Source organism: Notolabrus celidotus, chromosome 5 (assembly GCF_009762535.1).
Source record: "Notolabrus celidotus isolate fNotCel1 chromosome 5, fNotCel1.pri, whole genome shotgun sequence".
In the NCBI taxonomy this organism is placed as follows: domain Eukaryota; kingdom Metazoa; phylum Chordata; class Actinopteri; order Labriformes; family Labridae; genus Notolabrus; species Notolabrus celidotus.
Window position 1 is genome coordinate 27,775,220 of NC_048276.1, and position 12,500 is coordinate 27,787,719.

Below are 12,500 nucleotides of genomic sequence, written 5' to 3' on the forward strand. Positions count from 1 at the left end.
AGCGGTCAGTTGTGTAGAGCTCAGGTGTGTAGAGGTCAGGTGTGTAGAGCTCAGGTATGTAGAGCTTAGGTGTGTAGAGCTCAGGTGTGTAGAGCTCAGGTGTGTAGAGCTCAGCTGTGTCGAGGTCAGGTGTGTAGAGCTCAGGAGTTTAGAGCTCAGGTGTGTAGAGCTCAGGTGTTTAGAGGTCAGGTGGGTAGAGCTCAGCTGAATAGAGCTCAGGTGTGTAGAGCTCAGGTGTGTAGAGCTCATGTGTGTAGAGCTCAGATGTGTAGAGCTCAGGTGTTTAGAGCTCAGGTGTGTAGAGGTCAGGTGTGTAGAGCTCAGATGTGTAGAGCTCAGGTGTTTAGCGCTCAGGGGTCTCATTTATAAAGATTGCTTACACACAAAACGGGGCCTGAAATTGGCGTACGCCAGTTTTCACGCCAAGTTTGTGATTTATAAAAAACAAACTTGAAGTGAAAATGTGACTACCGGTAAGCAAACTCTGACCCAGGCGTACGTACAGTTTAGAGGCAAGGGGAAATTGGCAACGCAGTTGGTGAGAGGGAGAACTGAAGTCAGATTATATTTTGATGCCTTTTACACATTTCATTCATTGAATAACAACGTATTAACAGACCCACGTCACCATCATCACTAAAATCTACATATGCTATTTGAATGTGTCTGTTGTGAGTCGTTTCCAATAAGCTGTCATTAAAAGATAAAAGCTTGTCTTAAAGTTCATCAAATATTTAATCAGCTTTGTCTCACCGTCACATTTCATCCAAAGTGTAGAGGAACAAAACGGGCTGTATCCTAACGTGTTCGTCGGGAGGTAAAAACCAAAGTAACATCAGAGGACGTAAATCAGCCGCGGAGCAAAGTGACAGTCATGTTTAGTGACTTCTGTGCAGAGTCCCTGAGTGTATAGTTATACTTTTAATAAAGACTGCTGTACGGCGCAAGCGGAGCGCAGAGACACGGTGACGGCTGCCTCACACACTGATCACATCTTCCTCACCTGCATGTGTTTACTGTGTTAATGAGAAAAGTGTGGAGAAAAGCCATGCCTGGTTCTCAGTTATTATCTTACATATCATCATAATCAGTCAAAGCGCAGGCCAAACTGTCCGTGATGAAACCAGCACATTAAAACTTATATCCACGGATCAAACTTCTGTCAGATAATATCAGAGGAGATCTCTGAAGGATGTGAGCTCTCTGTAATGTGAAATAAAAGTGTGTGTCCTGTAAACATGAAACACTGCAGTGAGACCCGTGCATAATGACGAATGGTGGATGCTCTGGCACTGGTGACGGATACATGCTGCAGCGACGTGGAGTCACTCGATATATTTATTTTTTATTTGTATTTCTTTTGTGTCCCTCCTGCTGTAAGAAACAAACAATAAGTGCTCTCTGAACTCCGCTTCATTCATGAGGACCACAGTTTGTGTGTCAGAAACTTTATTTTGTTTGTCTTCCTCTTTGTTTTTGCCTAGATTCACCGTGAGAACCTTCTGATCTCCCGGCTCATTTGTATGCATCTTCATTTATAAAGCTCTTTGCATCGATCGTATATGGTTGAATGTGGGCGTGAAAGGGGTGGAATAAGAGGCTGATCTACGTGCGCATATCTCCAGGTGGTTTGTGATTTATAAACGGAAAGTTTGCGTGCGAGCGGTTTTATAAATCAGAATTATTTTTGGCACACGCCATTTCCGTGTTTTCGGAGTAGGTACTCTTTTAGTAGAGATTCTACGCACTCTTTTATAAATGAGACCCCAGGTGTGTAGAGGTCAGGTGTGTAGAGGTCAGGTGTGTAGAGGTCAGGTGTGTAGAGCTCAGGTGTGTAGAGGTCAGGTGTGTAGAGCTTAGCTGTGTTGGGTGTTACCTACATTTCTGGAGGAGAGGAAGTCCATTGCCTGTGAGATCTGGTAGGAGAAGCTGAGGAGGTCGTTGAGGCTGAGGAGAGGAGAGTCAGAGAGGAGCATGTTTGCTTCCTGCTGGTCTGAAAGAGAATCACAGGTCACAGAGGCCGCTGATTGATCCTGTGTCAGACTGTTAATAATAAAATCAATAAATCTTTGATAAACATTTGAAGTCTGTACTGACTCCTTAAGTTTGATGGTTACCTTTTTGTGTTATTTCATTTTTCATACAACTTTAATGTTATTGTTTTATTTTAAGGAGAATATAGATGAGAATGAGATGACACACACACTGCGCCTCACACACACAGTGTGCTACACACACAGTGTACTACACACACAAACATACAGTGTATTACCTGGCGGTGTATCACCTGGCAGTGTGTGTGGCGTCTCATACACAGCGGGTTCAATCTCAACGTAGCTGAGCTCCTTCATGGCAACATAGTGAGCACTCTCCTCTTTATTCATGTCCATATAACCTCCATCACTGTCACTGCAGGGCGAGAGACATCCACGATCAATACAGGAGAAAGAGAGAGAGAGAGAGAGAGAGAGTGTGTGTGTGTGTGTGTGTGTGTGTGTGTGTGTGTGTGTGTGTGTGTGCGCGCGTGCGTGCGAGCGTGTGTGCGAGCGTGCGTGATTGTGTGCTGACCTCTTGGTTTGTGAATCACCCTGTAGAAAGGTGTGTTTGTTCCTCTGCAGGTAGTTCACCAGGTCTCCGTGGCGACAGAACTCAGTGATCACATAGACAGGTCCTAGACGTACAGACAGACAGACAGACAGACAGACAGACAGACAGACAGACAGACAGACAGACAGACAGACAGTTGGGTTTTTGTCATTAGGCTGGCTCCATACTAAGGATTTAGTGGAATAAACCAGGATGAGGTCAGAGGTGAAGACAGTCAGGTTTAAATCGGTATTTATTTCAGATTTCGCTAAATCAGTAATAAATCACAATTCATTGACCACATAGTCTGGAATTATTCAGGATATATTCTGAATTAAAACAGAAAAGGGTTTGATTTCAGTGACAATTTAATCAGGATAATTCAGGAATTAATTAGGATTTAATCAGGGTTTAGTCAGAGTAAAAATTGTATTTAGTGTTAGCTTCCTCAGGATAAGAGTGGGAGTTTGTTGGAATTAAATATAGATATCAGAAATAATTTCTTCATTATCCTAATCCGGATGATGCCAGAATTTAATCAGCCTTGCATTACAACAAATCAGGGTTAGACAGGATCAAGTCAGGGTTTTATTCAAGTCTGTGTTGACATACATGAGGTTAAAACTAGGAATATGACAGGATTAGGTCTCGATGGCTAAATTAAAATGAAGTCAGGATTATATCAAGATTGATTCAGGACTAGATCTAGATTCAATCTGGATTAAACCTGGATTAAATCAGGAATACATCTGGATCAAGTGTTCACCTCCTCTGGTGCAGGCTCCAAGCAGGTTGACAATGTTCAGGTGAGGCCCGAGATGAACTAACACCTTCAACTCTGACATCAGAGACTGCACTGCACCACTGCTGGCTAAACACACACACACACACACACACACACACACACACACACACACACACGCACACGCACACGCACACACACACACACACACACACACACGCACACGCACACGCACACGCACACACACACACACACACACACACACACACATACACACAAACACACACACACACACACACACAAATACAGATGTTTAGTTATGGATGAACTTAAAGCTGAGGAACAGAATCTTTGATTTCATGCTGTGTTTGAAGTGAAGCTGAAGGACAGGTGTCATGTGACTAATAGAGGTGGTTCAGGTAATGGTGCAGGCAGCAGAGCTGTGGACCAGTTGAAGTTTGTAGACGGATTAATCCTGATAGTCAGGAGTAACAGTTATCATGAGATGTGAGATACATACGTTTGACCATCTTCACGGCTACTTTAGTTGTAGAATGGGAGTGAAGCAGACCAGAGACAGTTGCCTGGACAACACGACCGAACGCACCTGAACCCAACACCGGACCTGGAGACAGACAGGTGGACAGACATACGGACAGGTGAACATATTTTACTGACTTTTTAAACTCCAGGACTTTAAGGAGTGTTAGTTTAGTATTGGTTAAGTATTGGTTTTAGCATTAGTTACAGTGATACCTAGTACTACATTGTCTCGTGGTACTTCCCACATGGAGTTGTAGGGCAGCTGGGTGGGGTCAAGGTAGGTATACTGCTGTCCGTCAGGACTCACCGACTCGATCACCTTCCATTGAACTTCATAATGAGGTTTCTGAAGAACAGGAAGAGAACTGCACATCAGACCAGGGAACACTGAACAACTAAACCAACACTGACAACTACAGCTCAACTACTGACAAACTACAGCTCAACTACTGACAAACTACAGCTCAAATACTGACAAACTACAGCTCAACTACTGACAAACTACAGCTCAACTACTGACAAACTACAGCTCAAATACTGACAAACTACAGCTCAAATACTGACAAACTACAGCTCAACTACTGACAAACTACAGCTCAACTACTGAGAAACTACAGCTCAACTACTGAAAAACTACAGCTCAACTACTGACAAACTACAGCTCAAATACTGACAAACTACAGCTCAACTACTGAGAAACTACAGCTCAACTACTGAAAAACTACAGCTCAACTACTGACAAACTACAGTTCAACTACTGACAAACTACAGCCCAACTACTGACAAACTACAGCTCAACTACTGACAAACTACAGTTCAACTACTGAAAAAACTACAGCTCAACTACTGACAAACTACAGCTCAACTACTGACAAACTACAGCTCAAATACTGACAAACTACAGCTCAACTACTGACAAACTACAGCTCAACTACTGACAAACTACAGCTCAACTACTCACAAACTACAGTTCAACTACTGACAAACTACAGCTCAAACACAAACAAACTACAGCTCAACTACTGACAAACTACAGCTCAACTACTGACAAACTACAGTTCAACTACTGAAAAAACTACAGCTCAACTACTAACAAACTACAGCTCAACTACTGACAAAACTACAGCTCAACTACTGACAAACTACAGCTCAACTACTGACAAAACTACAGCTCAACTACTAACAAACTACAGCTCAACTACTGACAAACTACAGCTCAACTACTAACAAACTACAGCTCAACTACTGACAAAACTACAGCTCAACTACTGACAAACTACAGCTCAACTACTGACAAAACTACAGCTCAACTACTGACAAACTACAGCTCAACTACTGACAAACTACAGCTCAACTACTGACAAACTACAGCTCAACTACTGACAAAACTACAGCTCAACTACTGACAAACTACAGCTCAACTACTGACAAACTACAGTTCAACTACTGAAAAAACTACAGCTCAACTACTGACAAACTACAGCTCAACTACTGACAAAACTACAGCTCAACTACTGACAAACTACAGCTCAACTACTGACAAACTACAGCTCAACTACTGACAAACTACAGCTCAACTACTGACATACTACAGCTCAACCACTGACAAACTACAGCTCAACTACTGAAAAAACTACAGCTCAACTACTGACAAACTACAGCTCAACTACTGACAAACTACAGCTCAACTACTGACAAACTACAGCTCAACTACTGACAAACTACAGCTCAACTACTGACAAACTACAGCTCAACTACTGACAAACTACAGCTCAACTACTGACAAAGTACAGCTCAACTACTGACAAACTACAGCTCAACTACTGACAAACTACAGCTCAACTACTGAAAAAACTACAGCTCAACTACTGACAAACTACAGCTCAAATACTGACAAAACTACAGCTCAACTACTGACAAACTACAGCTCAACTACTGACAAAACTACAGCTCAACTACTGACAAACTACAGCTCAACTACTGACAAAACTACAGCTCAACTACTGACAAACTACAGCTCAACTACTGACAAACTACAACTCAACTACTGACAAACTACAGCTCAACTACTGAAAAACTACAGCTCAACTACTGAAAAACTACAGCTCAACTATTGACAAACTACAGCTCAACTACTGACAAACTACAGATCCACCATTGAGTGTGAAGCTGACCTTTCTCCAGAGGAGAATGAGAATGATGAGGAAGATGATTGCTATGACAACCAGAACCAAAACGGCTGCCAACACCGCAACCTGAGAAAGAAGAGCTGGAGACAGAGAGAGAGGGAGACAGGTGCGTGTTATGTAAACTACAGGGACATAGATACAGGCTTGTTGTCTTGTTGCTGATCTACAGTACTGCAGAGGTATTTCAGGTAAATTTGATAAACTAGAGGTCATGGGCGCTGCCAGGAGCAGAAGGCACAGCATTAGTGGACACGGGCCCTTATAGTAGTATCAGTGTACTATTGTACGCACAGTTGGAAACTATCCTGAGGTCTCGCGCCCGTCGTCCTGCAGAGTTTTTAACTTCACAACGAACAGCTGACACAGCCACCAAACTCTGCAGGGTCAGCACGCTTCGTACCTGCACAGGTGAGACACACAGTGCCAGAGAGTTGGTTTGTTTTGTTCTGTTATTCACAGCTTATGATGACATCACACTGAGGACATCACTGCTTACCTGGGTAATGCCTCTCTCCTCCACCTGTGTGGTGTTCTCCTGCGGAGCCACGCCCTCTGATGACTCTGGTAGGCCCTTCCAGCCTCCTGATGAGTTACTGCACCTGCAGGACACAAACTTTAGACATAGACTTCAAAGAGGTCTTTTTTTATGTTACTATGGCACCAGCCTCACAGTATGCTGGCCTGTCTAACACTGTGCAGAGCTGGTGTCTGTTATTTTCCACAGGACACATCCGGCATGTTTCCCTTATTGATCAGACAGCTGAAGAGAGACAGGGCATGTGGGGGAAGACATGCAGCAAAGCGTCAAGGCTGGGATTTGAACCAGTGATCGCTGAGACCAGGACTACAGCCTCTGTATATGATGCATATGCTTAAACCCTGAGGCCAACTGGCAACCCACACAACTGGTATTTTTACACCCTGTGCCCATGCTGTGTACAGAGAACATGGACCCATGTTGGAGCCCACAGGTGTGCTCATCTGAAAATGAGGTGTGGTCAGATGCACAAAAACACACACACTCACATAAACACATACACAAACATTTACACACACACGCACCCATACACACACAGTTTCTGTGTGACGGATACATGCTTGGTCTGAGTGACGGACTTAACACTTCACCACCAATAGGTGGACACAGGTGGCCAGCACACTCTGCACTGTCAGCATGTTTACCTTTGTGTGCTGTGACAGGTGTACCAGGTGACAGAAGGGGGCGGAGCTCCCTCACTGATGCACAGCACAGCCTTACTCCCAAACTCTGACAGAGATGTGATCCTAGGGGGCGCTAAACACACAACAGGCCATTTTATTCATTAGGTTACACATCTATCAATGCTGTCACACACACAAACACACACACACACACACACACACACACACACACACACACACACACACACACACACACACACACACACACAAATACTCATACACTATCTCTCACTCAGACCTTTGACTTCCAGGTTGAAGGTCACCTCCTGAAAGTCGTCATCATTGGAAACTGCTGCTGTATAACTTCCTGTCTGATCCATCTGTACGCGAACCAGTATCAGTGTGCTCACATACCTGTAATCAATCAACCAATCAATACATCAATAAATCAACCAACCAATCAACAGATCAATCAATAGATCAATAAATAGATTGATAAACCAACCAATCAATCAATAGATCAAGTGTTGTCTACCTGTTCCCTCTCAGGTGTGTTGTGGTGATAGCTGTGGTCTCTGTGGAGATGGTCCGGTTGTGACTGGTCCAGAGAACAGTTGGGGGAGGGTAGGCGTCCATCTCCACCCTGAAGTGCACTGAGTGATGGAGGAGAGACGAGAGGTTGGTCTCACCACCTGAGGGCCACAGGTAGACGTAACCCTGTTCTGAAAAAAAGGGAGAGGAAAGGGGTGCCGTCATTTTTCTGCAGGACCACCTGTTTTTCTACCTGTCTGATTACCTGTCTACCTGTTTTTCTACCTGTCTGATTACCCATGTCTTTGTTTGTCTACCTGACTGGTTACCTGTCTACCTGTTTTTCTACCTGCCTGGTTACCTGTCTACCTGTTTTTCTACCTGACTGGTTACCTGTCTACCTGTTTTTCTACCTGCCTGGTTACCTGTCTACCTGTTTTTCTACCTGACTGGTTACCTGTCTACCTGTTTTTCTACCTGACTGGTTACCTGTCTACCTGTTTTTCTACCTGACTGGTTACCTGTCTACCTGTTTATCTATCTGTCTACCTGTGTCCTTGTTTTTCTACCTGACTGGTTACCTGTCTTCTTGTTTTTCTACCTGTCTGTTAACCTGTGTGTCGCTCACCCAGTACAGTCACTGTGATGTTTTTCTCCACGGTTTGTTCCTGCATCGTCTCCTGCACTGAACACATATACACACCTGCAGGAAAAACACACACATGCACATTGCCATGGTTACCAAATCATAGAGGCCATGAAACACAGCTGATGTTACCATGGTAACTGATAGATGTCACCATGAAGGGACTGTTGGTCCCTCGGTGTAATCTGTCACTTACCAGAATCTTCCACAGTTACAGAGGAGATGTTCACAACAGACCGGATCTGATGGGGCAGAAATTCTGTCAGCGGCTCGATTTCCTGAATCAAAACCAGAGGTCAAAGGTCAGTGACCTGTTGGATCAGACAGACAGGTTCAGAGGGAGAGAGACGGGTACCTGTCTGCGAGGAAAGTTCCAGGAGAAGTAGACAAGCTCGGTGTCTCTGACGGTGCAGTTTACTGTGAGCGCCTCCCCCTTTTTCAACACCACCCCTGACACTGTCAGCTCCACCTCCATCTGCTGAGGCACTAAGAGACCGACAGGTGAGGAGGAGAGAGACAGGCGGTTGAGTGAGACAGAGAGACAAACGGTGGAGGCAGAGAGAGACAGAGAGACAGGTGGTGAGACTAGTTCAATCTGATCTCCTAACCTACGATGGTGAAGACATGGTACACCTGTGACTCTCTCGTCACGTTCCCGCTGGTCGCCTGGCACAAGTACGAAGTGTCATTCAGTCGACCTGTGAAGCCGCGGCCCGGCTCGTATGTCACCCCGGCAACAGGTATCAAGCCAGGACGATGTAACAGCGAGACGTTGAGCCGCGGGTCAGACACCACGCAGGGGATGGTGTCTTCATCAGCTTCCTTCATCACCACACCTGGACCAAGCTGGACGAACCATTCCTCAGGGCCTGAGGAGGGACAGGTAGGAACCAAAAGATTCAGGTATCACAGGGAGGGCAGAAAGGATCAAGGTACTGTATGTGTGACATCACAACTCACCTTGTCCAGGTATAAAGATGTTGATCTCTCTGCTCTGAGCAGACAATGCCTCCTCACAGGTGTATCTACCTGAGTTGCTCCATGTGGCATTAAAGAGCTGCAGTACACTGCTGGACCCCTGACTGTCCACAAGAACCCCCTCCACATGAGAGTCCTGAGGGAGCCGCCAGGTCACCTGACTCCACCCCGAACATACCTGGTGAAAAAAGACAGGTACCTAATCAGACAGAAGAACAGGACAGACAGATACCTGAGCCCACCCTCAAGGAAAGGCAGGTACCTGAATCGATCTAAAAAGGAACCAAAATGGTACCTGAACCCATCTGGAAGGACACAGAGATATCTGAACCCACATTCAAAGACAGACAGACAGACAGACAGACAGACAGACAGACAGACAGACAGACAGACAGACAGACAGACAGACAGACAGACAGGTGTGTACTGACCACTGTAAAGTTGGAGTTGGTGTCGAGCAGGACTTGAGAAGATGAGGGCTGCAGCTCCAGACAGACGCCCCGTTCAGCAAAAACCAGGAACACACCTGCACACAGACAGACGGTTATCACACTGACAGACAGGTATCAATTGACATGTAAACTGAGACAGGTGTGTACATGTACGTTTAACATACCCAGCAGGTAGGGCAGATAGATTAGGCCTTCTGTTCCTTCCTTGATGGACGCCATCATGGCTGATGATCCTAAACATCAACAAGACAGAGAGCAGCAGATTTCTAAATGATGTCTAACCAGCAGAGGGTGATCTTTACTCGCTCACTCTTTTTAAAATACCTTAGGTAAGTGCTAAAGCTAAAGCCATCAGAAACAGCACACTGTTCAGGTTCAGCATCCTTCTAAGGACACATTGAAAGACGGATTGTGTCACAGTGACACGTAGATGGCTTTCCACTTTCAAAGGCTACTTCATTTGCCTCCTACTCTTCTTGAGCCACAAATGCAACATCCACTGCATCTTTTATGACCCTACATATCCCATAATGCAATGCTTAGCAATCAAAACTCCACTGAGTCTCTTTTTTCTGGATAATCGCAGTGTCTCTCCGTGTTACATTCCCCTGCTGCTGTGGTTGTGAGTGATAGCTGGCCTCAGTCATGTGAAGTACACTCACTGTACAGGTAACCGTCCAGTGCAAAAATCCAGACCTATGGTCCAGACCTTAAATATAAAACAATCTCACTTTAAGAAGTCTAATCATGCTCTGTTCAGAGTTCATTCAAACTGAAGATTTTTAAAGATAAGTTGGTGTAGTTGAGCAGAGGGATTTGGATTTTACTGCCTGTTTTCAACAGATAACCCCAAAACACAGTCAACGCTTGACCTTTAGAGTAACCAACTTGTCTGAGTTCAACAACAGCAACAACAACAACAACATTAAAAACAACAACAACAAATACTATAACAAAAACAACAACAGAAATTACATCAACAATAACAATAAAGACAGCATCGACAACAGCTACAGCAGCAACAAAAGCGGTGGTGTGTGTGTTTATGTGCGTGTCAGTCTGTCTGTCTGTCTGTCTGAGTGAGTGAAGGAGATACAATTTTAAAGTTCAGGCAGATGTCTGTTGAATCATTCATACTGTGATGGCTCAAACAGACACATTCCTGTGTGTGTGTGTGTGTGTGTGTGTGTGTGTGTGTGTGTGTGTGTGTGTGTGTGTGTGTGTGTGTGTGTGTGTGCGTGTTTTCACTGGGGGATTTTGGATTTTTCTTCTTCTTCTTCCACAGAGAAAAAAAAGGGAGCGCAGTCATCCAATCAGAATGGGTCCCCTGGGATGTTGGCCAATCAGAGGCTGAGTAAGGGAGGAATGTGAGCCGACCACCAAATAAGAAAATAAACAGTGAAGTATTTCCTGTGGGCAGCTCAGCCTCCACCAGAGGAGAAGCCTCAAATCTCTCCTCTCTGCTTCTGCTAACAACACTGCTAGCATGCTAACAATTAGCTACACCTTCATTCAAGATCAGACAGCTGAGGGCCAATGCTAAGCTAGCTACATCATCTGTGTGTTGTTCGTATTTGAACACGAGCTGTTTTTGGAGGGTACAGAATGTTCATTTATCATTGAACTCAGAGGTATTGGTCACATGATCACAGGAGGTTACTGGAATCAGGCTGAACAGGTAACAGGAAGAGAGCTTTGGATGTAGAGGCTGGTAAGTCTGAGGCCACCTGGTGTACAGATGCTGAACATCAGAAGGACGAAGAGCAACCAGTATGAAGTCTTATTTTGACACCTGTACCTTTAAATGTCCTGATGTTAGTTTAGTGCTTCTGCTGACGTAAATCTGCACCGCAGTGTTCATGTTTTACATCAGGTCACACACACACACACACACACACTAACACACACACACACACACACACACACACACAAAAACACAGATACTCACACACATAGACAGAAACACACAGGTAAATTCACTTCCAAAGTGTGTGTTTGCATGCATCTCATCCATCTGAGTTCTGATTGGCTTACAGTAACCAATCAGAGCTCAGCAAACAGGATCATGGAAATAACAGTTCATCTCTTGTTTCTGGATATAAGAGAGGAACTGTACTGTACTGTCTGTGTGTGTGTGTGTGTGTGTGTGTGTGTGTGTGTGTGTGTGCGTGCGTGCGTGCGTGCGTGCGTGTGTGTGTGTGTGTGTGTAACCTGGTTGGCCTAAAGATGGTTTAAACTGCACATGAACTATATGCACTGCATCAGCACAGCAAGTAGACTACTTCTGCAAGCTACATTAGCTTCTACTAGCATAGCATAGCATAGCATAGCATAGCATAGCATAATGTAACCCACACCTGAGGTGCATTGTGGGAAGCATAATCACTGGGTATTCACCAGGAAGAATACTGAGTGGAATAAAACAGATATCAATGATCTGAACAGCAGTGACATCATGCCCACCTGTCCACAGCAGTCTCACCTGTCCGTCAAGTCGCCATGATGGTTTCCTTTGAAGTGACAGCTGTCGTTTATCAATCACAGTCTGGTGTTTATGACTTTGACAAACAAACAAATAAACAAACAAACAAAAAATATTCAGTGTTTCTGATCTGAAGCTGCTCACAGAGATTTCCATGGCACCGTTTTGTCAATATCTGAGTTTATATCAG

General features: G+C 44.6%; 1 protein-coding gene across 2 annotated transcripts in view; it reads right to left on the reverse strand.

Annotated features, from left to right (window-relative positions):
• The window catches only part of LOC117812234 (platelet-derived growth factor receptor beta-like), a 17,685-nt gene that overhangs the window by 3,242 nt on the left and 1,943 nt on the right, over positions 1 to 12,500 (reverse strand). The window contains exons 2-21 of one of the 2 annotated variants that reach the window (XM_034682879.1): positions 12,311 to 12,386; positions 9,993 to 10,061; positions 9,808 to 9,902; positions 9,359 to 9,554; positions 9,007 to 9,267; positions 8,754 to 8,884; positions 8,595 to 8,676; positions 8,381 to 8,455; positions 7,757 to 7,943; positions 7,520 to 7,635; positions 7,243 to 7,354; positions 6,557 to 6,659; positions 6,352 to 6,460; positions 6,046 to 6,140; positions 4,085 to 4,217; positions 3,849 to 3,953; positions 3,353 to 3,457; positions 2,569 to 2,671; positions 2,273 to 2,409; positions 1,881 to 1,993 (exon numbers count right to left, since the gene is read on the reverse strand). In XM_034682879.1, coding sequence (XP_034538770.1) covers positions 1,881 to 1,993; positions 2,273 to 2,409; positions 2,569 to 2,671; positions 3,353 to 3,457; positions 3,849 to 3,953; positions 4,085 to 4,217; positions 6,046 to 6,140; positions 6,352 to 6,460; positions 6,557 to 6,659; positions 7,243 to 7,354; positions 7,520 to 7,635; positions 7,757 to 7,943; positions 8,381 to 8,455; positions 8,595 to 8,676; positions 8,754 to 8,884; positions 9,007 to 9,267; positions 9,359 to 9,554; positions 9,808 to 9,902; positions 9,993 to 10,050 — 2,316 coding nt within the window. In that variant the 5' untranslated portion in view covers positions 10,051 to 10,061; positions 12,311 to 12,386. The remainder of the gene's footprint in view (positions 1 to 1,880; positions 1,994 to 2,272; positions 2,410 to 2,568; positions 2,672 to 3,352; positions 3,458 to 3,848; positions 3,954 to 4,084; positions 4,218 to 6,045; positions 6,141 to 6,351; positions 6,461 to 6,556; positions 6,660 to 7,242; positions 7,355 to 7,519; positions 7,636 to 7,756; positions 7,944 to 8,380; positions 8,456 to 8,594; positions 8,677 to 8,753; positions 8,885 to 9,006; positions 9,268 to 9,358; positions 9,555 to 9,807; positions 9,903 to 9,992; positions 10,062 to 12,310; positions 12,387 to 12,500) is intronic. The other variant, XM_034682881.1, reaches the window with a different exon arrangement.